This window comes from Panthera tigris, chromosome B2 (genome assembly GCF_018350195.1).
Source record: "Panthera tigris isolate Pti1 chromosome B2, P.tigris_Pti1_mat1.1, whole genome shotgun sequence".
Taxonomy (NCBI): Eukaryota; Metazoa; Chordata; class Mammalia; order Carnivora; family Felidae; genus Panthera; species Panthera tigris.
Window position 1 is genome coordinate 36,025,237 of NC_056664.1, and position 25,347 is coordinate 36,050,583.

General features: G+C 51.8%; 1 protein-coding gene across 4 annotated transcripts in view; it reads right to left on the reverse strand.

The window, feature by feature from the left end:
* Positions 1-25,347, reverse strand: part of MDGA1 (MAM domain containing glycosylphosphatidylinositol anchor 1) — a 57,336-nt gene that overhangs the window by 18,053 nt on the left and 13,936 nt on the right. The window contains exons 1-7 of one of the 4 annotated variants that reach the window (XM_042986250.1): positions 13,079-13,166; positions 10,231-10,314; positions 9,047-9,186; positions 4,371-4,545; positions 1,581-1,777; positions 630-762; positions 110-379 (exon numbers count right to left, since the gene is read on the reverse strand). In XM_042986250.1, the coding sequence (XP_042842184.1) occupies positions 110-379; positions 630-762; positions 1,581-1,777; positions 4,371-4,545; positions 9,047-9,085 (814 nt within the window). In that variant the 5' untranslated portion in view covers positions 9,086-9,186; positions 10,231-10,314; positions 13,079-13,166. Of the gene's footprint in view, positions 1-109; positions 380-629; positions 763-1,580; positions 1,778-4,370; positions 4,546-9,046; positions 9,187-10,230; positions 10,388-13,078; positions 13,168-25,347 lie in introns of those variants that run through there. The other 3 variants (XM_042986248.1, XM_042986249.1, XM_042986247.1) reach the window with 3 other exon arrangements.

Here is a 25,347-nt window from a genome sequence, read left to right on the forward strand (position 1 = left end):
CCCCGAAAAGGAAGCAGACAGGCCCCTTTCCTAGGTCACTGGCAGTTCCTGGAGGACAGGGATGCTGTCTGCCTCCCGAGTTCCCTCCCACCCCTCTGGACCCACGTACATCGCACCAGCAGGTTGACGGTCTTCTTGGCAGGATTGCCCACGTTGTTGGTGGCTGTGCAGTTGTAGTAGCCAGAGTCCCGGGCCTGCACTGAAGGGATGCTGAGGGTGCCGCTCTGAGCCAGGGCACCCAGGGGCAGCGGGCCCGGCCCGTGGGACCACTGCAGCTGGGGTAAGGGATCACCGCCTGTCAGCAGGCACTGTACCGTCACATTCTCCCCAGGGTTTACCACCAGAGTTTCATTCACAGACAGCTTCAGGGCTGGTGGTGCTAAGAGGACAAGGAGGTGGGGTCTTAGGGGACCACGAGGCAGGGCTGGGGGAGGGGTGGGGTCCAGGGAAACCATGGGGTTGGAGAAGGCCTAGAGGGAGAAGAGAGGGGAGAAGTCAGGGAGCAGGCGTGGAGGAGGAGGGGACGCACTAATGGTGACGTGCCTGGAGTCCTGTGTGGGGTGGGGCACTTTCTCCTGGCTGGGGAGTGAGCCAGGTGGGCAAAGGGCATGGGCAGGGCAGTCCTGTACCCGTGGTGTTGGTGAGCCGGAAGGTGATGGCCTTGTCCGGGATGCCGCACACGTTGCGTACAGACACCTGGCAGGTGTAGCTGGCGTAGTCCTGGGGCCGCAGGTTCTTCAGCTTCAGGACCTTGGTCTCCCCCTAGGGCAGGAGCACATCACTGGGCTGAGGGGCCTGCTTGGGTCTCTGGGGATCCCGCACACATTCACCCAGCACCAGCGGCTGAAGCAAATTCCTATTTTCATTCCTATCTTTCCAACCTCCACACCATTTATCCCCAGGGAGCCTGAGCCTGGGATGGATACTGCACTCTCTGCTTGAGCTTGAGCGTCTCTGGATGCGATGTCCTGGTACACACAGCCAGGACCACGCCTCAGCTTTCCTGCTCTGGGAAAGGGAGGATAAGGAAGGAATCCTGCCCTGTCTTACAACGTATACAGACATGGGGTTGGCCCACAGGCCACGTCCACATGGGGAGCTTTGACAGCCACCAGGGATAGCCACCTCTGAAAGACTCCCCTGGCAGGACAGATTCATCACCATCTCCTGGGACTGGAGGGGACCCATGGGAAGCACAGTCATCTCTCTGCCCCCCAACTCCTGCTGTGCCTGCCCAGGAGCCCCCCACCCCACCATGTGCATGCAGGGATGACACATCCACCCCTCGGGGGTGACTTTTCTAACAAGCGATGTTCCAGGAAGACACGCTGCCTTGGGGACTCTGCTGTCCTCACCACTGCTCCCTGACCTTTCTGTCCTGATCTCATCTGGCCCAAGTTTTCTGAAGCCCAATCAGAACGCATGCTTCTGAGGTCAGAACAGAATCATTAGAGTCAGGGCAGCCCCTGGAACACCAGATCATGAGGCCTCAGTCCCCATGTTCCCCTCCCTTGCTGGGTGCACAAGGAAGAGTGTGGGGGGAGCCGTGAGGAGACAGGCCAGCTGCCGTCCATCCTGACCTGGGTGTAGAGGGGTTCATAGATGTCGACCCCATTGTCCTGGCTGTGGGACAGGGTGTCGGAGCCCCGCTTCCAGATGAAGCGGGCAGGCGGGTTGGAGTTGACAGTACAACGCAGGAACACCGTCTTCTCCTGGTAGAAGTTGCCTCGAACATCGCTCACTGTCTGGTGCACCGTCAGCACAGGCTCATCCAGGTCTGCAAGGACACAGCCCCAGTGAGGTCAGGGCTGGGTGACCCCCATGGTGGGGGGCTTGGGCTCCTGGCAGCCCCCCAGGAAAGCTAAGCCACCCTCAAGGGATGCCTCCGGAGAGTCAGATGGCGTCCCAGCCCTGCTTGCTTGACCAACCTGTTAGAGGCAGGGGAATGGACTTCATGGCTTCCTAGCTGTCCCTCACAGGAACTGCATGGGGGTGTCTACCTTCACCCTCCCATCATGGGATGGAGGAAGCAGGGCACACTGGAAATCAGGGCACTGTCCAAATCCAAGGTTACCTGTTAATTTGTAGTGTGGCCTGCCTAAGTCCCTTCTCTCTCTGGGCCTCTTTCTTCACTGGTAAACTGGAATCACATGGAGATTTTCTTTTTTAATACCAAAGCCTGGCAGAGCTCACTGATGGTGTCAAAAGTCACAAGAATGATTGCCTCTAAGGAGATTACTGAACTGGGAGGGAGCATGAGGGAACTGTCAGGGGTCCTGGAAATGCTCTTGACCTGGTTGGTGTTTACATAGGCATACACATAAGAATTCATTGAACTGTACATTTAAGATTAGTGCACTCTAGGGGCGCCTGGGTGGCTCAGTTCGTTAAGCGTCCAACTTCGGCTCAGGTTATGATCTCGCGATTTGTGGGTTCAAGTCCCTCATCGGGCTCTGTGCTGACAGCTTGAAGCCTGCTTTGGATTCTGTGTCTCCCTCTCTCTCTGCCCCTCCCCCACTCATACTCTGTCTCTCGCTCTAAAAAGTAAACATTTAAAAAAATATTAGTTAACTCTATTGGATGTAAGTTAATCCTCAATAAAAAAAAAAAAAAAAAAAAAAAAGTTGAAGAAAAAATCCCAGGGCGCCTGTGTGGCTCAGTTGGTTAAGCATCCAATGTTGGCTCAGGTCATGATCTCACAGTCTGTGGGTTCGAGCCCCACGTCGAGCTCTGTGCTGACAGCTCAGAGCCTGGAGCCTGAGTCAGATTCTGTGTCTCGCTCCCCACCCCCAACCCCTGCTCTCTCTGCCCCTCCCCCACTTGTGCTCGCGCTCTCTCTCTCTCTCTCTCTGTCAAAAATAAATAAACTTAAAAAAAAAAAAAGAAATGAAAACAATCCCGATGCTGGCCCCACCCCCAATTACATCAGAATCTCTGGAAGTGGGACCCAGGCATCAGTATTTTCTTTATAAGATCCTCTAGGAGGGGCCTGGGTGGCTCAATCAGTAAAGCGTCCAACTCTTGATTTGGGCTCAGGTCATGATCTTTGCAGTTCCTGGGATCAAGCCCCATGTCAGGCTCTGTACTGATGGCACAGGGCCTGCCTGGGATTCTCTCTCTCCCTCTCTCTCTACCCTCCCCTGTTCACACACACACACTCTCTCTCAAAATAAATAAATAAACATTAAACCAAAACAAGAGCCCCTAGACATTCTAATGTACAGCCAGTGTTGTGAACCACAGGAATCAACAACCCACAGTCTAACATCCCACAAGAGGCATTCCAACATCCCGTCACTCTTTCCTTGCACAGCCCCCTTGGACAGAAGTCATAACAAAGGCCATGGGTGGAGGTAAGGCATTGATGACACCTAAGCCATGTCTGCCAGCCCCTTCCAGCACCAATAACTTAAAAAATGATCCTCAGCCCCAGGGTTTGGCAGGCCCTTGGGTGGCTGATGGGAGACAGAAGGGTCTAACGTTCCAGTGGTCACCACTTGGGGGTCTCACCGGGGGGCGTGAGGCATAGTTAATGGGTAGAATCATTGCAGAAATTAAGATGGTGCCAGAGAGGCCCCTTGGGTTGGCTCTACGGTTTCTGGGTACCTAGGGTCAGCCTGGGTGAGCACAGAGGCAGGTGGCAAGCAGTAAAATAGCCTCTTGGGGTTAATGGGGTATCTCCATGGAAGGTAGGTAGGGACTAGGGGCTTCTCATTCAACCAGCAGCAAGGACTGAGGGGTGCTTGGTTATGTAGGTGGTGGGGGTAGGGAAGATTCAGAGGTACCCTTGGGACAAAAGCAGAGATATGAGGTCCTGTGGGAAGGGCACTGGACCAGAGTCAAGAGCACCTTTGCAGGTGAACAAGTCACAAACACAAACCCTTGGTACCTCCTATCATCTGTGAAAAAGAGTATAATCCAAACTGTCCTGCCCTCCCTGACAACTTTTTTTTTTTTTAAGTTTATTTACTTTGAGGGCAAGAGAGGGAGGGAGGGGTAGAGAGAGGGAGAGAGAGAATCCCAAGCGGGCTCTGCGCTGACAGCCACACAAGGCTTGAACTCGCCAACAGTGAGATCATGACCTGAGCCCAAACCAAGAGTTGGAGGCTTAGCCGACTGAGCCACCCAGAGGCCCCTCCCTGACCACTTTAGAGGGACGTTGCAAGGTCCATACAGATTACGGACGGATATGTGTGAATTGTATAGGATGATGCACATTGGAGGAACAGCAGATATGCCCCTCTCGTCCGGGAGAGATAAGAAGGTCTCTACTGTCTTCTTCCATGGAGCTATTGTTTCTTCAGCCTCCTTTCCACCCGCCTCCTTCTTCCCAGGCTGAGCACGCGGGGGCACCCACGGCGCCAACTCACACTGCACATCCACACGAATAGACTTGATGGCGGGCACGCCCACGCCGTTCTCAGCCTTGCAGTAGTAGCGGCCGCCCTGTGTGCGTGCGATGCGCTCGATGCGCAGCGTCTCGTTGAACACTGACGTCTCCTGGAACTTGTCGGATGCGCTGCCCGCAGTCTTGGTCCAGCGCACCTGGACCGGCAGGGTGGGACACGGTCAGACGTGGCAGTGAGGGTGCGGGGGGCACACCCGGGCCTGGGAAACTAACCCAGACAGACTCCCAGGGATACACAGATGGGGTAGGACGCCTCAGGGAAGAGCCTGGGAAATCTGGGGTCGGATGGAGGAGGCTTTAAATAAGGCTGTGTAGTGCAGTGGTTAAGAGCATGGATTTGGGCAAATTACCCAACCTTTCCTGCCTTCCTTTCTTCATTGGTAAAATAGAGAACATTATGCCCTCCTAAGGTTACTGGGAGGATTACATGTGCCTTAGTGCCTTAGTGCCTGTAAGACTAAGAATTTGGTAAAATTTTTAGTAGCCTTGGGTAGGCTATTCCTCTCTCAGCTTCAGATTTTTCATCTGTGAAAGAGGTCTCTGAGGTAGCCAGCCTCCAAGATGGCCCCAGTAATCCCTGCCTCTAGTCCTTTTCTGTGGTGCCTTCCCACTTTGTACCAGGGCTGGTCTGTGTGACCAATATAACACAGCAGGCATGATGGTATGTCACTTCCAAGACCAGGTTGTAAAAGACTGTGACTTCCGTCTTGGGGAAAGCCATCTGGCTGTCACGAGCAGCCCTGTGCAGGGGTCCACAGGGAAATAATGGAAACCTCAGGTCAACAGCCACAGGAGTTAGCTTGCAAGTGGGTCCTCCAGCCCCAGTCAGTTCTCAAATGACTGCAGCCTCCTGAGATACCCTGAGCCAGAACTGGCCAGCTAAGCTGCTCCTGGATTCTGATCCCACAGGAACTGTGAGACACTAAGTGTCTATTGTTTTAAGTCCCTGAGTTTTAGAGCATTTGTTATGCAGCAATAGATAACTGTAACTATCATATAGCATAATACTCACTTTGCAGAGTCATTGTGAGGTAGCCCCTGGCCCATATTAGTCATTCCACAAATTCCTATTATTATATTTGCCCTAAATTGTGGGAAATTATTGAGGATCACACAAGAAACTGGAGCTACTCCTCAGGGTACCAGACGTTTAAGAAAAATTGATCGGTTCCAGATGATTGAGTCTTGAGGACTGGGGGATGGGGTAGGGAAGTTTCCATCTTAAAGTTGGGGAGAATTGCTTATTACTGAGACAGGGCAAGGTGCCTGATGCTGGTGAATAGGGCACAAAAACAGCAAGGCTCAGGAGAAGTGGGTGAAGGGCAACCTTCTCATTCAGAGAAGCGTCACTGCAGGCCTCATTGTTGCTACTGTCATCCCCCCGCCACCCTCAACCTTTCCCTCAGGGATGTAGAGGGGACAAAACCTGCAGAAGGCTATAGGCAATTTCAGGCAATTCATACTTAGGTCAGAGGGTGCTTTGGAGAGAAACCAAGGCCATGAGAATATCTTTTCTTTTACATTTGACATTTTGCAGTTTTACTGTGTTTATCTAGATGGGATGTGTTTAGAAACTGCTTTGGATTTGCTTTGTTTTATCCACCTGAGGGTTTGTACCTTTCTTCAGGTCAGCACAATTCTCAGTCTTTACCTCCTCAAATGTCGTCTTCTCTCAGTTTTTTCTAGTCTGTCCTTCCAGAATGCCTACATTTATGTTGGAGCTTGTCATTCTATTCTCCATGCCTCCCAGCTTCCTTTCCACATTTCCATCTCTTTGTCTCCTCCAGACCACACTGTAGTTGATTTCCCTGGATCTATCATCCAATTCGCTAATTTTCTCTTTAGCTATCTCTATGCACAGAGGCCAAGTTTTTAAAAAGACTGTGTTATTTTTATCTCTAGGATTTCTATTTGTTTTTTTCCCCCATATCTAACTGATCGGGTTGTATAATCTCTTGTCTTGTGGATTATATTCCTTTCATTATCTCTTGAAACACTTTAATCATATTTATTTTAAAGATCCTTTCAGATTGTTCTGTTATCTCTGTTTCCTCAGATGTGGATTGCTCAATTTTTTTTTTTGTTGGGTGGGGGTGGTCTATGGATTGGCTCTCCTGGCAGTGTATTTTCAAATGTGTTTGGAAACTTTACTCCACAGGCTTGCATTTCATGGGAGTTTTCTTCCACAGAAGTCCCACTTAGGCCCTCACAGGCCTGTCTGTGGTATAGCTTTTATGGTTCCCAATGCCCAAGACACATAGGTTCACAGGTTCCAACTAGTTTTTATACTAATTTCTCAGCTTAGGGTTTCCTCACCACTTGGATAGTGCAAGACACAGACAGCCTAAGGGTTGTGCTCCTTCGTGGGTGACTCTGTTTATACCCATGCCCTGAAGCAGAATCTGATCCCTGCTGTGACTCTAGGATGTGGGACAGAGCTCTTCTGGTCCCCATTCACAGGTGATGCCCTTGTCCAGCTTCCTGCTTTAGATAGAGAGTCTAGGTCTAACTTCCAAGCATAGATGGACCTGTGGCCTCAACTTATATCCCCCATGTGTGTGTTAATACTACTATCCCTGAGGTGAGTACGCAGTCCAAGCCCCTCCAAGGAGTTCTTCACCTTCTGCTCACTGCCATTGCTATAGATCCTTCATTTTGGCCCTCAAGATTCCCTCTCTGTTGCTACTTGTTTGGAGTGGGGAATTCCATGCCCACTCAGCCCCCCATCCTGACCTCAAAGTGGGCCATGAGATGCTGCTTCCCTGTTCCCCTACTAGATTGGATGCTCCATGACAACAGGAACTGTAACTGTATCTTTAGGACCCATCACAGTGCTGGGCACATAGCAGGTGCTCCATAAATATTTGTTGTAATGAACTGAGCAAACAAGGAGGTAGACGGCATTTCAGGAGAAGGGAGCAGAAGTGGCTAACGCAGGAATGAACAGGGTGTACTTGGGCAAGTGTGACTGGAGCACAGGGTGTGAGGAGGATGGCAGTGGAGGTCACACAGGCAGAAAGGCAGGTGGGGCCAGCCTATGGGAGGTCTTCACTTCCACCCCTAGCAGCCTGAAATGGGTCTGGTAGGTAATAGGTAAACCATCGAAGGTGTCTGAGCTGGGGAGTGATAGGACAGAGCAGGTTTGAAGATGATGATTCTGGGAATGGGGTACAGAAGCAGAAGCATGGGGATCCAGTTAGTCTATTGCAGTGGTCCAAGGGATAGGACTGAAGGTCTGGCCTCCAGAGGTAATGAGGAATAGAAGCAGAAGACCCATGCGGGAGACATAAAAACAGAGGTCTCAGAGGCTGGCTAGATGTGGGGAATGAGAAGGCAGAGTCAAATATTAGCCCAAGGGTTTGAGCCTAGGTAGCAGGAGGAACAAGGAAATCATGGATGGAAGTAGAAAAAAGAGTGTGTGCACGCACAGCCACAGACACGAACGACTCAAAAACGCAATGCACAAGGGGACACACGCAGATGGCCAGTGCAGCCTTAGGGAGAGATGGCCCAGCTGCCTCACTTGCATTAGGGAGGACCATCCCGATGTCACACCTGATACAAACACCAACCTGAAGGCTGGCAGCATTGTTGTCACTTCTAAACAAAACTTTGAGAAGAAGCGAGCAGTGATAATGGTTTTAGGTTGAGTCTTTAGGGGTCTCCTTGTCCATCTGCTGGTCTCAAGGCCAAACCCATCAAAGCCATCCCTCTTCCCAAGATTATCCCAAAAAACTATTTTGCATTTCACTGTCCTCCCTAGGATCCAATGAAAAATTTTCTGCTGCTCTTAAAATGCCACGGCAGCTCACCAGCAAATTCCATCATTCCTCCAGCCCGGCTCCTGCCTCTTGCCACCAGCTTTGGTGAGAACTGGCCAACGCTTCTGATGGAACCATATACATGGTCTGTGACAAAATTTACCTGGCTTCTGGTAAATTTACTCATCTTCTGCTGCTTTCTAATTGCTTTCAGGCTTTTACCATCAAGAATGTGGGGCTTGCCTACCTGAAGCCTCCTGAAGGAGAGAATGTATTATATGTTGTTGGTAACTCCTGGAGCCTCCAACCCAAAGATGGACACACGGGGAGGAGGTGCGCTAAAGCTACAGCGGACGCTGGTTCTGGATTCAAATTCTGCTTCCACCCTCACAGGAGCTGTGTGATCTTGGGAGTTTACTCAACCTCCCTGAGCCTTGATTTCCTCAGCTGTGAAGTGGATGCCCTAATGTCTTCCTCACAGCATGGTCGTGAGGCTCCAACAAGAAAACACTGGAGGAAGTACCTAGCACAGTGTTGGCACGTGGTCTTCCCTCAAACGGAGGTTGGAGGTGCGTGTGAGGAAGCATCTGCACAACAGATACAATGGGAATGAAGTAGAATTCAACAACTGACATTGAATTATTCCCTCAGTCATCGATGTTTTCAGGTGAATAAGCTCACAGACTCCAGCCCTTCCCTACCGCGTTCATTTTCCAGCTATTTCCTAGCCCCAGCCTTCTGTGTTGGGTTTACTGGCCAACATCCACCTCTTACCCCCAGCTCCTGCTGCCTCTTCTCTAGCTCTGGGCCCAGAGTGGGGCGCAGAGTGAGGAGGTAAGGGCAGGGGAGGCACGTGCGAGGCCAGGGTGGGGCTTACCTGGGGCCGAGGGTGCCCGGTGACAAGGCACTGCAGCATGAGGGTGTCCCCCTCCCGGATGGTGTAGACGCGCTCACTGATGTTGTCCTCCTTCACTACACATGCCTGGCCCGCGTGGACGATTTGAGCCTGGGCGGGAGCTGGCGGGAGAGGGGGCAGGTTTAGGTAAGAGGCACCAAGGCCAGCGGGGGTCTAAGGCTCCCTCCTCTGAGTGTGTTAGGGGGAGATGTCAGCCCAGAACTCCCCAGGCCATTCCTTAGAGGCCTGACCTATGGAGCTCTGGAAAGAATACTCCCAGGGTCCCAGGCTAGGCCCAGAAAGGTCAAGGACTCAGGAAAGGGGCAGTTCCTCCTCATCCCACCCTCCTTGCAAGAGTTCTGTGTTTTCAATGAGCTGATGAGTATGAGGGGCTCAGTAATCCATACAGATGGGTCATCTCTCCGTGAGCATCGCTGTCTTAGCAGCCTCTGTAGCAGAGACTGCTGGCGCTCCCCCAGGTCCCCATACCTGCGGGGTACATCCATCCCCCAGCTGCTAGGCACATACAGCTCACCTTCCCCTGGGAACTGTCCTTCACCAGTGGGAGCTGCCTGAACCAGAAATGCCTGGGAGCTCTCCCCTTCCCCTAGTGCATATGCACATAGTCCAATGGCTGCCAGATCCCCGTCTCCTGGTGGGATGACTATGGTGCCATTTGCACTCCAGAGCCCCCCTGGGAATAGGTTGAGGCTAAAACAACTGAACCACATTTCTGTCTGTCTGCCTCCCCATCCAGTTTCTCCTGAGAGCACTTTCCCAGCAAATCACTTGCCTGAACTATACCCCATCAACCATCCAGCCTTTACTTTTAGAGAGCTTAACTAACATATTTCCCAGCCCCACAGACTGCTCACTGCCCTCACCCAAAGGCCTGTTACTGTTCCCCCATTGCTCCTTGAGCAGGCCAACCTCTTCTTCTAGGGACAGAACCTCTCTCCAAGGGCCTGGAAGCCTCCAAAAGACTGGCTCCTCCCTGGCCTTTCTCACGTGACCAGGGCTGGGGGACCAGGGCTAGGATGTGGCTGGGACACCCAAAGGGAAAATGACTGGATTGGGAAAGTACACAGTCCCTCCCTAAGTGTCTAGCCCCTAGCCCAGCAATGTTTGGGCTTGGAAAAGGAGGGCAAGACCCCCCGAGTTCCTACCTGTCTGCTCTCAGGTGAGGGTAGAGAAAATGGAGGTAGGAAGGCTAATCCGGGGCACAAGGGGGTGAAAACAGAGTCCTTGCCCTAAAGAGGTGTACAAAGATGCGATAAAGCCTGTGCATAAGATGTGTAACTTCCTCCAGGAATCATCCCATGATTCACCTGCACCCTCCCTCCTTCTGTATCCATCACTATCCCAGTACAACAACAAAGCATCAATCTGTGTGTCTGCCAGATTCAGGATTCTTGTCTTTCTGCCTACCCAACCATGAGTTTCACCTTGATGTTCCCAGTGAATGTTGAGTGAATGAATTTACAAGAACATCCCATGGCAATGTGTCTAAGCATTGTAAGAGAGGTAGAGAGGGCCCAGAATGTCAGAGGAGAGAGAGAGAGCACTGTCTGCTAGAGAAAGCATCACAGAAGGCTCTATGGAAGAGATAGCCTTCTAACCAGGCCTCAGAGAACAAGGGACTTTGTGCAGGTTGACCGGGCAGAGTCCCATCTAATACGTATTACCTGGAGTAAACCCTTAGTGGTCTTTGGACCTTCAGTTTCTCATCTCTGAAACAGAGAGAATGCTGCCAGGCCTGAGAACTCACAGGGGTGGGTGTGACAGTAACACAGGCAAAATGACAAGTGCTTAGGAGACCCCTAATGTGTTCTAGAGCTGCCGCAAGTAGACCTCAACAGAACCTCTCCAACCAATACCACTGGGGCAGTCAGGAACTAATTACAGAGGTGGGTCCACAGAGGCAGCCCAGCTGTAGGTCAAGAAGCTGTGGGGCAGCAACAGGGAGCAACACAGGGCCATGTTTAACCAGGAGAGTCTCTGCAAACAGCAGCGGCTCCTGCAAACAGCGGCAGCTGCCAAGAACCCAGAGTCTGAGTGTCCAGACAACCTTCTGGACCACCGGGCTGCCACAGAAAAATGAACCTAGGCTAGTCGTCAGGGGATAAGCTATGCAACCTTGGGCAAGTCAGACCTCCTGGGCCTCAGTTTCCCCACCTATATAGCACGGGAGTGGGTTTAGATGACCTCTGAGATCCCTTTCAACTCACACTTTCTATGAATTTTGTAATCAGCGCATAGTCCATATAGAAGATGCACCCTAGAGTCTGGGGAAGGGGTCTGAAACTGTCACCCACACACCTCCCTGCAATGCAAATGCAGGCACATCACCACACCATGGAAGAGAGAGCCATCTGTGGCCAAGGTCCCCAGCAATCTCGTCAGGAAATGACCCACCAATGCAGGACGCGCATGCCAGTTGCTGATAAGACCAGAAGGTCGCGTGGATGTCTATAAGAAGCCTGGGGTGCCTCTCAACAAGGAAGACATTGATTTAACAGGCTCCAGTGGAAGATAAGCTGGAATCCTGGACACTCTGGCTCGCCAATAGCCAGGCAGTGTTGTCACAACAGAAGGTTTGGTGACTGATAAGGAATATTGAAAAGGAGCTGGAGAGCCATACTTTCTCAGGGTCTAGACAGCACAGGCCAGGAAAAAACGGGGCCTGGCCAGCAGACAGAAGGCCTCTGGCCACCTGACAAGTTTCCTCACTGCAGATGGGGCATCATGGATGATGACATCATGAAGATTACCCAACTCCCTTTGATGACATTGACTCTTAAGAACATCAAACTCTAAAATGATGGAACCACTTTGGAAGAGAATCTGGCAGTACTTACTCAAGCTGTTCAAGGGTACACCCCATGACACAGCAATCCCACTCCTGGGTTGTACCCAGTAGAAACGAGTGCTTATAACAACCAAACAATAGGGGCGCCTGGGTGGCTCAGTCAGTTGAGCGTCCAACTTCGGCTCGGGTCATGACCTTGCAGTTTGTGGGTTCGAGCCCCACGTCAGGCTCCGTGCTGACAGCTCGGAGTCTGGAGCCTGCTTCAGGTTCTGTGTCTCCCTCTCTCTCTGCCCCTCCCCTGCTCATGCTCTGTCAACAATAAATAAATATTAAAATTTTTTTTAAAAAATAACAGTCAAACAATAGGTCCAAGAATATTCATAGCAGCTTTCTTCATTATAGCTAAACACAAGAAACAGCCCATGTGTCCATCAAGACTAGCATGGATAAATTCTGGTATAATCAGACAATGGAATATTACACTAAAAAAAAAAAAAACTGATAGACACAACGTCATTGTTGAATCTCACATGCACAATTTGAGTGGAGGAACTCAGAGACGAAAGAGTAAAGAGTATGTGATTTCATATATCTGAAATTCAAAACTGGAAGAAACCCATCTTAAAGCAACAGAGATCTAAACAGTAGTTGCCCTTGGGTGGGGATAGGGATTATTAACCGGGACAGGCACAAAAGAAGTTTCTGGGGAGAAGATGAGATCCCATCTGGTGGGATGGAAATGTCTACATCTTAATCTGGGTGGTGGTTATATGAGTGGATAGACATGTAAAAATGTGTCAGGTTATTTGCTTAAGGTTTTACTGTACCTCAGTTACACTTCAGTTTTAAAAAACTGCCCACTGAGATCACCCAGTTCCTTCTGTTGACACTAACCATTACCCTACCCACTCCCTTCACTCTGACTCCTTGATGAGCTGCCTCCCATGGCTGACTTCTTCACAGTGCAGATTTTCCCTCTGGAGCAAGTGGTGCCCAGGCCCCCTTAGCCTTGGCGTTTCAATCTCCCCATCACCTCCCACTGAGCTTTGTTAACATGAATCAGCCTCTCTGACTCTGGTCACCTCTGGAGTGGCTACAACTGTGATTTGGACCCCGAACCAACAGGGTCCCCACCAACTCACGGGCCCCTAATGGGACTCTGTCCCACTTAACCTCCCGCTCCACACACCCCAGGAAGGCACTACCAGCAAGCAGTAGCATCTTCGGTTCCAAAGGCAACTAGGCCAGGGCCTGTGTCAAGAGGCACCATGACATCATAATCCCTGCATTCAGTCTGTCAAACAACAAATGCTCCGAGCGGGGGCTGCTGTGCTGGGTGCTGGAGAGACTGTCATGAAAAGCCAACAATGAAAGAGCATTGTTGGGGAGACAGAGATAGCACACAAGGGAACAGAAATGAACAGGGTGGTTTCAGAGTGTTGTAAGTGCTAAGACTACTCTAGAGCAGGGGATGCGTCACGGAACAGTGAGCAGAGGAGAGACATGGTTTAGAGAAATGGGAAAAGCAGACAATCTGGGACTAATTCCTCCTGGCTCTGCCATCCACTAGCTGAGTGACATTAAGCAAATTACTTAACCTCTCTGAACCTCAGCCTCTTCATTCATAAAATGGGAACAAAAATGCCTTCTTCCAGGGCCGGTGTAAGGGTTTAATACAAGACCTGTAAAACATCTGGCCCAACAAGACGTGCTCTCTCAATAAATGACAGTTCCTGGGGCGCCTGGATGGCTCAGTTGGTTGAGTTCCTGACTCTGGATTTTGGTTCAGGTCACGATGTCACAGTCGTGGGATCGAACCCCACATTGGGCTAATGCTGGGCATGAAGCCTACCTAAGATTCTCTCTCCCTTCCCTCTCTGCCCCTCCCCCACTCCCTCCCTCTTAAAAATAATAATAATAATAATAATAGGGGGTCCTGGGTGGCTCAGTCGGTTGAGCGTCCCACGTCGGCTCAGGTCAGGATCTCACAGTTTGTGAGTTCGAGCCCCGCGTCAGGCTCTGTGCTGACAGCTCAGAGCCTGGAGCCTGTTTCAGATTCTGTGTCTCCCTCTCTCTGTCCCTTCCCCGCTCATGCTCTCTCTGTGTCTCTCAAAAATGAATAAACGTCAAAAAAATTTTTTAATAAAAAATAAATAAACAAATGACAGTTCCTGAGATGATTAAATAGGGACAAGAGATGGGGACAGGAGACCACCCTCTGTGGCTCCCTCTATATCCCAGCACGGAGACACTCAAAACAGACATAAAGCCGACAGGGATGTTTCACGAATATGTTAAAATTCATGTCGCGGGCTGTGCATGGCTTCAGAGGAGCTGGGAGCAAGGGGAGGGATGGGACCCCTCTGAGCATCCCTCTTAGCATCGAGCACGTCTAGCTCTCGGCAAGTTACTTTGTGACTTTAGCAAGTTACTTAAGCCTCAATTTTCTCATTTGTAAAACGGGGTTGTTGTGAGGAATACATCAGTAACTCACACAAAGTGTTTAAAACAGTGTCTGGCACACAGTAAACCATCCACACATGTTGGCATCATTATTCTAGAAATGATCCTGCACTCCGTTCAAGAATCCACCTCCCTGGGGGCCTGCAAGCCCTCTGCACAAGAGGACCCTGCCTTATCCGCCACAGATGGTGAGGAGTGATACATTCCTGCGGTCCACTGTGTGTATTTCCAAGCTCCTCACCTCGTTCAGAGAGGCAGAAAGAGCAAGTCCTATTTAGCCTCTTTCGGCAGAGAAGAAAACCCAGGCCCAGAGAAGAAAATGCCCCGTCCACGTCACTCACTGACACAGGACAGGAGCGGAGCTGGGACTTGAACCCAGGCCTTTCACCTGCTAGCTTGGCACTCCATTCACTATCCCAGTCCTCCACGGACTCCCCTGCCCCTGCCTTGTGTCACCAGGGAGCCTGTCGCAGCACAGAACCACCAGCCCTGACTCTTCAGGGACGGGCCTCAGAGTTTGTATTTGTAACAAGCTTCTTGGAAATTCAGGAGGCTGGATTTGATCCCCTCTGCTTGACACCACATCGGTAGAAAATAGGGCGGGATTTTGGAAACAAGTATGTTTCACTGCCTCTTGTCTATGAGACTTTTCCTATTTCACTCTCCTGAGCTCTAGCCACAAACCCCCATGGAAAAGGAGAATGGTGTCTCCCAAGCTGTGTGCCGTAAGGTGTTGATCGATAGTCCTCTGCGGAGTAAGTATGCTGATGCTGTGTCTTCTCTCCTTCCCAGAGTGTGTCGGCACCCAAGTGTGTATTATTAAAGGCTCTGAAAAGTCCTGCAGTAAACACACCTATGTAACTTGGTGTTAAGCCAGTGCCTTCCAAAGAAATTTGACCGTGTAGTGCTTTCTTCACAGAGGATCTCTTAGTATCGTGACAGCTAGAAGCGTTGTGTAAAACGAGTGGAGAAATGTTGATCCAAAGCTCAGTATAAAACTAATGGCTATGGAGACAAATAACATGGCCTTCCCCAGCCTGTGTCCGAGAACAGCCAAGCCAGCATGAGAGATGTTCCCCACCGGGCAACATCGTAAGGAGTTCAGCTGAGGCAGAAATAGTGAGTCCCTGGTAGAGTGCTTCTGGCCTATCTGCGTACTCCTTTCCCCTAAAAAAAAAAAAAACACAGACCCCAAATTCCAGGTGAGGGGCGGGTAGGGACAGCCAGCACCCAGCAGGCCCAGGGAGGAAGCCACAAACTCTCAAGGACTCATGTTAAGACGAATTCCAACTTGCCCACTGGGCTTTGGAAGAGAATTGTCACCGGAACCTGGAAGGGAAATTTCATCAAGGACCTCATCCCTCATCAGAGAGTTTCTTCCCCGGCACGAGCTAGGGTGAAGAGGGTGCTATCAAATGCACAAGGATGAGACGGTAAGACGTAGAGCCATGTAAAGCAGGCAGATAGCAAAATGAATAGGAAAACCTTAATAAATTATTTTTTTTTAAGCAATCTCTAGCACCCAATGTGGGGCTCGAACTCGTGACCCCAAGATCTGGAGCTACACACTCTTCTGAGCCAGCCACGTGCCCCTGGAAAACCTTAACTTAAAGCTCCATCAGCTTTCCTTCAGGTTTCCTACCCCACATTTAGAAAGGTTAATCATTAAAAAAAAAAAAAAAAGATTAATCATAGTCAGGTATGGGCTGCTGTTGTGCTTTCTGCCCCTGACTCTTTCAGGGAAAGTGTGTGTCTGCAGGAGGCCTGGGACACTTGCAGAGGAGGTGGGGACGAGAGAAAGGAAGCAGGCTGCAGACTTCCCAGCCTGGAGTTGGTTCTCTCTGCCCAGTTACCAGCGGACAGGGTGAATGCCATCATCCTAACAGCCTCCCACAGCACCACTGAGTGCTCTGGGCCAGGCAATATGGAATCAGGATCTGCGCTCTGGTCCTTCCTTCTATCAGACCGTCAACACATCCTTATGGATATGAGGTGCTGAGCTTGGTGCCAGGGAGAACTAGGGACGCGTACAGAGGCTCAGCAAGGTTAAGTACGTTGTTCAAGGATGCCCTGCCGATTTAGAGTCTGGTTCTCTCACTCTTATGCCAAGCCCCATGCATTTCCAGGTCCTAAGTGCCTGACACAGTGCTGAGGACTTAGGGCTCAGGGTGCAGGGCACAGTCTCCAAGTCGCTACCTGAGCCAGTCCCAGGCAGCATCCTTGGAAGCTATCCTTCCCTCGCCCTCCCAGCTCCTGGTATGCACATGTTTATTGATCCTTTTATACATGTAATGCAAATGGACACTTAATAATTTAGCAGAGTTAACAGTGCTGAAATATTAACAGGTTTTTCTCTTTTAATTAGCCGCTCAAAGAATGGTGGCCAGGGTCTTGGAGGAGGCTCTCGGGGCAGGGCACCTGACCAGCTCGGCCTGGGCATCCTTCTGCACGGGACAATGCTCTGTACCTCTTCAGCAGACCATGGACCATCAAACATGGACCTCTTGGGAAAATTAGCCCTTCTGTGCTCTCCACAGCAGGGCTTTGCCCTGCCCTCCCCTTAGCCCTGGCTGTCTGTGGAGCAAGCTAATACCTGTCCTCTGTTCCCCATCCAGAATGAACCAGGTGACCTCTCAGGAGCACTCCAAGTCTAAGGGAGGCTCCAGTTCTACGCTGGGAAAACCAGTCTGAAACAGTCTCTCCCATCCCGCCCCATCTCTTCTGGCCTCACCTTAATGCTGGTCATCTTGAGGGGAAGCACCATCACACTCCGGTCATTCTCTCGGGCCATTAGACCTCAGTGCAAGCTGATTCCCTCGCCACCCTCCCTCTCGTTCCTTGCCTCCCAACACTTCAAAGACACACACATTGCCTCTTTATTTGCCATCGATCCATTGATTTGTTCTGCGGTATTTCCTGAGCACCTATTGTGTGAAATGTCCTGCCCCGGCACCGGACAGAATCAGAGCCGAATCAGGCAGAGCCATCCTCAGTGAGGAACTTCTGTCTTCGCTCTGCGGCAGACCACAGTAGAGTCTGCTCCCCACCGTAAGATCTTTTTTTGCTCATCAGAACCAAACCCATATGCAGCCGACCTCCTCTCTGACCACAAAAATCTCTGCCCGACCCGAGCGTATCTGTCTCTGACCTCCAAGTACAAGGTGCTGTCACTGAATACGAGAGCAGCCATCGCAGGAAGGATCAGCACACAGGCTGCCGCCCTATCACCACGGCTGAGCACGAAAAGTCTGCTTCCGTGGTCAGAGGCAGGGCTTGACACTATTTGCAGGGCCTGGTTCCATCTTCAGGAGCCGATACTGGGGGTGGGGTCTCGTGCCATTGGCACAGCCTGGTGCCCTTGACACACTTCCTCTGCTGGAAGTGGTGGCCAGTCCACCTGTGCCCCAGGGCCCAGAGAACGTTCAGCACCCTTGCACCTATATCCTGGCCTCATGAGAAGGCACATAGTTGTCGAGAGGGCCAGGTTATCCTCCTGGACTCTTCATTGTGCATCAACAGAAGTGTGATAGGCACACCACTTAGGGAACTCTGGGATGTCAGGACAGGCCATGGGGAAAGCCCTCTAAACTGGGATTCTGAGGTCCCTGAGGGTAGCTATAAGGGATGTTCTCCCTGGGTCACAGGAGACCAGGATCAAAACTCTCAACAGTGAGGGGACCTAGGGCAGCTCTAAGCAGTGAAGGTAGGATGCTCAGGGGAGAGAGGAGGAAGGCACATGCCCTAAATCTGGCTCTGCTTGATCTGAGGCTGTAAATGTAAGCCTGGGGGGCTGCCCGGATGGTGTGGTATGAGGGGCCAAAGGCAGGACTCCATCTCTCATCTAATTACTATAAGAAACAGAAGCCTCAATTTCTTCGATCTGCAAATGGAGAAAATACATCTCAGGCACTAGGGGAGATAACTTCTGGGTTGCAAGAATTAAATGAGAAAACGTACATTGGGTCCATGACACAATGACTAGTATCTAGTAGGTACTAACAAATGTTAGTCCCTTTTCCATTTGATAATATAGCCCGAGACTCTTCGGGAACCTGCTCAAAGGGCCTGCGAAAAGAAAATGTAAAACTGGATGAAGAGGTCTACTTTAGGGAGAATGCCAAGAGCCCTGATCTCAAGAGATAAGAACAGCAAGGTGGGCTAACGGAGGTAATCATGGGAAGGAAAGATCTCCCCAAGAGAACATACAGGACGACGGTGGGAGAGAGAGTCTGCTACCCATCAGGGCAGAGAATGGCTTCTAGAACCCAGGACCTCAGCTGCCGGGCCCAGGGATGTGTGGCCCAGGGACACGGGGTCACTCGTGTTAATTCTCCTGCTTGAGTCCCAGCTACCCAGCCCTGCCAAGCTCTGCCAGTCCTGGGGACCCCATCACTGTCGCTCACTTGGCTCCCCACCTTGGCAGGAGACTGGACACTAGATATGACCAAGCCCCCACACCTATTGACCCAAACCCATGGAAGGATCCAAACCTACTGGAGTAGACACAGCCCTGGGCATGGGGTTCTTGTCCAGGCCATTGCAGTAGTTGCTGTGTGGCCTGGGGCAAATCGTTAACCCTCTAGTCTAGAGCCTCAGTTTCCTGACTATAAAATGGGCATAAGCGCGCTCTCTATTGTGAGTGTGAAATACGGTAAGAATGCCATCCGCCAAGCACAGTGCATGCTGCCTAGTAGATACTCAAGAATTATAGCTAGAAGGGAGCAAAATAAAACCAAACTCACAGCTCTGGTGTGTCTGCCATGAGAAGCCCCTGGTCTGAGAGTTACAGCTTCCAATGTAGAGCCCAACAGCCCCCTGAGTGACCCTGTCCCTAGGTGCACCGAGGCTCCAGTGCACCTGTGTTAGGTACAACACTGGGCCTGGGGCACATCTTGGGTGGGACCAGAGACACGCTGCCAGGTCTAGACCCCCAACCCAGAACACAGAGCTTGGACCAGTCCTAGGCCAGGCAATGGAAAGAGTTATGGCTTTGCTGAAGGACCCCCAAAGCCACACCTGACCCCCAAATGCAGAGGCCTCCTCTAAGCCCCACGGAGCTGAGACCCAACCTGGCAGCGCAGGGCACTGGTTGGGGCCTGGCCCACGCTGGCTGTGGGAGCCGATGGGAGACAACAGGGCTAGGGCACTGAATTTGGGCTGAAATGGGTACCTGCGGATCCTGGGCCCACAGAAGGAATGGGATGGGGACAGGTGGGTGGGAATCCTATATAACAAACCTGCAAGAACTGTTTGGAGGTTTTGCTGCGGCACTTAACTTGACTAAACTCCCTTTCTGCCATACAAAACAGAAGCCAGTAATATTACACTCACAGCGCCTTATTAACTGAGGTGACATTATCAGCAAGCTCCATGTAAACTATGAAGTTCTGCACAGATCAGGTCTTGTTGGGTGCTCAAAGACCCAACGTGGCTTCAGGAAGTGAAAATTGGAAGTTAAGAAACAAGCCATAATGCACCTATTAAGCCAGTGAAAATAAATTAGGAGGATCAAATCCTTTGCGGCTGGGCTGTGTGCAAAGCTGGCTCAAACTCTTTGTCGCACGACCCGGCGGTGCAAAATGAGAACCATAAAACTGTTCCTATCCTATGACCTATTAGGCAATCTCACTTTGGGGAACAGGCCCCAAGGACATAATTTAAAAGGAAAAAGTCATTCACATAAGGATATTCACGGCAGAGCTATTTAGAAGAAGGGGAAATTGGCACCTGCCCAAACACTCCGCCACAGAGAGATGGTCACCAGGCTCCAGAGTATCGATGCAGGGGGTGCCCTGTAGCTATTAAAGTGACAGGTCCGAGGTCTCAGTCAATACCAGGAGACGTGTGTAGGAGATAAAGTCGGCCGACAAAGCAGAACAGACGACTGTTTACCGCTATGTAAAAATGTATTGACAGGTATGGGAAGGGAATTTAGAATGAATGGTTAATGTTTGATGGTCATTGGGTTCCTTTTTTTCCCCCTATGAAGTTGTTTAAGTGGGTAATAATAACAATAACAACCCTGAAAGCAAAATCAATCCTGTGGCTTAAGAGCAGGTGGGGCCTTAGACCCCAGGATGGGAAAGCAGGGGAGGGAAGGACAGTGTTTCTGGAGAGCCTACCACCGCCAGACAGCAGTCTGACCACCCCACCCCCACCCCCACTCCGCCCCAGGCCGCTGTGGGTTTCCAGGCATCATCCCACCCAGCCGTGGGGTGGACTTATAGGTGCCACAACCTGACTGCTTCAAATGTCTCACGGCCCCTCCAGGCTGGCCTTCACCCCAGCTCAGAGGGGGCAGGAAGATTAGCTCTGAGGTTTAAAAATCAGGGAGCAGAGATGTAAGGGCCTGATTCACTTTACGCCTCTCTCCACATCCAGTGACCTCAGGAGGACAGCACTTACTTCCCCGCCCAGGACTCCAAGGCGGAAGAGCCATTCCTCATCCCCACCCCCATTAGTGAAAACACTCTGTCCCTTGCTGTCAGCGAGAAACAGTCCTCCCTGACTTCTCTCCTTCTCCTACACCCCACACCCAATCCATCAGCAAGCCCTCTCAGCTTGACCTTCAAAACTGATTCCCAACTCGAAGGGGCGGCTGGGTGGCTCAGTCCGTTAAGCATCTGACTCTTGGTTTCGGCTCAGGTCATGATCTCATGGTTTCATGAGTTCAAGCCCCGTGTCAGTCTCTGCACTGTTGGTCCATGAGTTCTAGCCCTGCCTTGGAGCCTGCTTGGGATTCTCTCTCTCTCTCTCTCTCTCTCTCTCTCTCTCTCCCTCCCTCCCTCTCTCTGCCTCTCTCCCACTCACACGGTCTCTCTCTCAAAATGAATTTGAAAACAAAAAACTGATCCTAACTCTGACCCCTAAGATACCACTCTAGTTTAGCCATCACCACCTCCTGCCCCAATTACCATAGCAGCCTCCTGATAGGTCTGCTCTCCTTCTTCCCTTGCCAGGTTCAGTCTGTTCTCTGCAAGAAGCCAGAGGGATCCCTTTACAACACTAAGGTCCCATCCTTCCTCTGCTTCCTCTCCTCTTCCCTACCATGACTTCCATCTCATGTGGAGTCAAAGCCAATGCCTTTTCAACAGGCTACCATGCCACCTTGTCATCTGCTCCCTTGGGTTCTACTATACTCCACGTTGTGGCCACACTGCTCTCTCTGCTGTTCTTCAAAGCAGGCCGAGCCCACTCCTACCTCAGGGCCTTTGCACTTGCAGCTCCTGCCGCCAGACTGCTCTTCCCCAGATTTCCAGAACTCGCTCTCCCTTACCTCCTACAGCTCTTTCAAGAGAGAGAAGCCTTCCCTGACCACTCCATTTAAAACAGCATGCCTGCCCCCACTTTTACCATTTTCAATCCCTTCCCTGCTGTGTTCTTCATAACACTCATCTACACCTTGCATATTAAACAGTCACTCATTTATTCTCTTTCTGTGTCCCTTTCAAAAGGCAAATACCCCTGGGAGGGAAAGCATGTGAAATCCCTGAAAAGGATGAACAATCTTCTTTTCCTTTTTTCCAAGAGTCAATTCAGGAAGCATAAAGTTTGGGAACATATTTTCTTTAGCATTGAGTACATTTATAAATCAAGAAATGCAATACCTGCCCCCCTGTTAAGTATTTTCATTATTGTTTTTTTCTCCATCACTGAAGGGTTTCACTCCTTTTTTTGGCTAAAATTTTAGAAACCACGTAAGTGGCTTGCACCGTAGGATCTGATTATAATGCTGAGCCTCTGAACAACTTGTAAATGATTTGGAACCCAGTAGGTCGGGGGAGAAAAGTGAAGAACTTGGGGATGGGGGAGGCCAATTGGACCAGAGTTCAATCACAGCCAGAGACGGAAAAGTCATTGCTGTTAGGAAGCGCCCAGGGGCTGAGGAGATGGGGGGAGGGGGGGGCTGCCTCTTAGGAGGAAACTGAGGTCTGGAATAGGCAGTGGTGCAGTAAAGGGCTGGGTGCAAAACACACCTGTCTCCCCACCTACAAAGTGGCTGAAAGGGAACGTTGTTGCCATAAACTTCCAAGAGGAAGATGGGAGGAGGGCTGGAATTCTGCCACCCCTTCTCCTGGAACAAGGTCTCGGTCTTGCTCCCTCTTTCTCCGGATAATGCGTCACATGCCCGTACACAGAGCCTCACATGCCACTTCCCTGGTGGCAGCCTCTGTGACTCACTAGCTTCCTGAGCCAGGCCCAGGCACTGGAAGCACCCACTTAGCAGGGCCTCCCCTGGACGGTCGCCGTCACTTACTTCCCATGCGCCGGACACTGGCAAAGAATGGCTTTCGAGGGGCGCTTGGGTGGTACAGTCGGTTAAGGGTCGGGCTCTTGATCTCGGCTCAGGTCATGAGTTCAAGCCCCGCATCGGGCTCTGCGCTGATGGCACGAAGCCTGCTTGGGGTTGTGTCTCCCCTTCTCTCTGCCCCTCCCCTGCTCGTGCTTGTCCTCTCAAAAATAAATAAACACATTAAAAAAAAAAAAAAAAAGAATGGCTTCCCATGCATTCCCACTCCCTCTTCACCACTGCCCCCTCAGGAAGGTGCTATTATAATGCCATCTTGTACATGAGGCACAGAGCACAACCTGCCCGGGATCGCACAGCCAGGGAGCGGCTGAGGCAGAACCTGAACCCAGATCTGTTTCAGAAGCCTCTGCTCCTTGAGGCCGCAGGCTCCCACCTGAGAGAGATGATTATTCATCAGCTTTGGTATATTTAGTTGCTGGCTTCTGAAATTAGACCTTGGTGGTGTCATGGAGCCTGGCAAATCATGTGCAACAGCTGACCTCAGAGCTGCGAGCCGCTGACACCTGGGTGTGAAGAACGTCTCTGGTTACTCCCCTCCCTGCGGGCACTGACCCAAGAAGGAAGGAAAGCAGTGGAGGGGGGTGGCTGTAGGACCACTTGGCTGACCCTTCCCAGAATCCTTGTCTCCTGTTGCCATGGTGCCACCTCTGCAGAGGCCGGGGTCCTGGCGGTGAGGGTGAGGTGGGGCCAAAGGAAAGCTACCTGGAAGAAAAGGAGCTCGCCTGTTCATGGGGTCCCTCTGGAAAAGGGGGCTGCAGAGGCGTCAGTACTGAGACTCTGTCACCAGGGCCACCCTCAGGTGGAAGGGAGAAGTGATTCTCAGGAGGAAGTGAGAGAGACTGAGCAGAGATGGGGGGCGGGGTGACAGAAGTATGTGGGAGAGGGGGAAACTGAGGCACACAAGGCGGCCTGGCACCTGCAAGGACTGGTTACTCAATAGCACTAGCCCAGTGCCCGGCAAACTGTAGGTACTTAATGAATGTCAGTCAGAGCTGTCATTATCGTAAGTGCTCAAAAGAGTCTTCCTGGGCAGGACAGCAGTGACCCCCAGTTCGCTCAGACCAGGTTCGAAGCCTGAGCACTGCGCCAGGAAGATGCACTTGGGACTCCCGTGGAGAGGGGCTCTCCGCCCTGCACAGCAGCTTTTCCAAAGTCTCAGCTCCCCTCAGAGCCTGAGCGGCTCTGTTCCCGCAAGGCTGGCTGGGGAGGGCTTCAGGAGAATAGACCCTCCTGCCACTCAGCCCAGCTGGGGCCACTGTCCATGGGCCCGGCCCAGCCCCCATCCTGGCACGGGCGCAGCGGGTGAGCGCACGCCTGGCACAGGCCCCAGTGCCCGGGAGAGAGGCTCCGAGCAGGCGGCTTTGTATTTTGTGAAAACCAAATCCACAACTGAGCTCTCCAGCCAAGCAGGGCCTGCTGGGAAGGCTGGCGGGCCTCTCTTCCCGTCCCCCTGCTGGGGCCCACCCTCCCCTCCTCAGCCCCCACCCCAGGAACCATGGGGAGCACCAGCTGCCACCCCGGCTGGCATGGGGGGCTGAGGGGGATGGGCCCGGGCCCAGCACTGGTGAGCCAGGGTTCACCCCTCCCACCCTGACCCCCTTCCTGCCTAGAATAAATTGGAATACAAATCAGAAGGAAACGCTTTCCTCTGTTTGAACAAATTGCTATGGATTCCTCCCTGTCTCAGGTCAGGGCTCGCAATGGGGGATATTTTCACTCGCCGACTGCTAATAGACTCAGGAGAAGCTGCTGGATCGATGGAGGCCGGGGAAAATTAGCCAGGAGCTCCAGGCCAGCCTCGGCCTGCCCCTGGCCCCCACTTCAGGTCTCCTAGAAGCGGGGTGGGGGGAGGTGAGCCATAACCCAGGCTGGATATAAGCATTGAGCTGGCGGCCCAGAGTGCTGGATGCCCGCTCCTGCCCCCTGCCTGGGAGCCAAGGGCTGCCTGGAGAGGCAGTGGGATAAAGGTAGACCCAGAGAAGGCCCCCGAAAGAGGTCAGCAGTCTCCCCACATGTACACATCTGGTCCCCTGTACACAGGCTCTTGTACATCACCATCACTTTCAGCACATGTATGCCCTGGTGTATTTACGGGTACACAAAAAATACATGTAAAGTGCACATGCACAGGGTAGAGAGAACGGGGGGGGGGTGTATTTTAGCTCCTATCAAGGTACCCAGTGGGAGCAGTTTATCTCATGCCAATGGTCCTACACACACACACACACACACACACACACACACACACACACACACACACTGATTACCAGCACACAGAACTACCTCCCCTTTTGCCTCTCAGCCTGGCTCTCTAGAGCCACTCCTTACACCTGCCCCAGCTCCAACAGAATGAGGGGGAGCAGACTGGGAGGCATGCATCCCACCCCTGCCCTGGACAGCCTCACAGCCTCTGCTCCTTCAGCTCCAGAAAAAGGGAGTGAGGCAGTCAGGGATGTTGATGCTTCAGGCACATCAGGGCATCCTTCAGGACTGAACCCTCCCAGCATTGCCCGAGGTCACTGTGGCAGTGGGCAGTGCCAGGGGCCATGGCTGTATGGGAGAGCTAGAGGAGGCAGGAGGGGAGAGCTCACTGTATGTCCCAGAAGGAGGTGGGATGTCTTGATCACTGGAAAGCCACTCATATCTCCTGCTGGCTGCCCTAGCCCATGTAAAGCCACACAGGCACAGGCACAATGCATG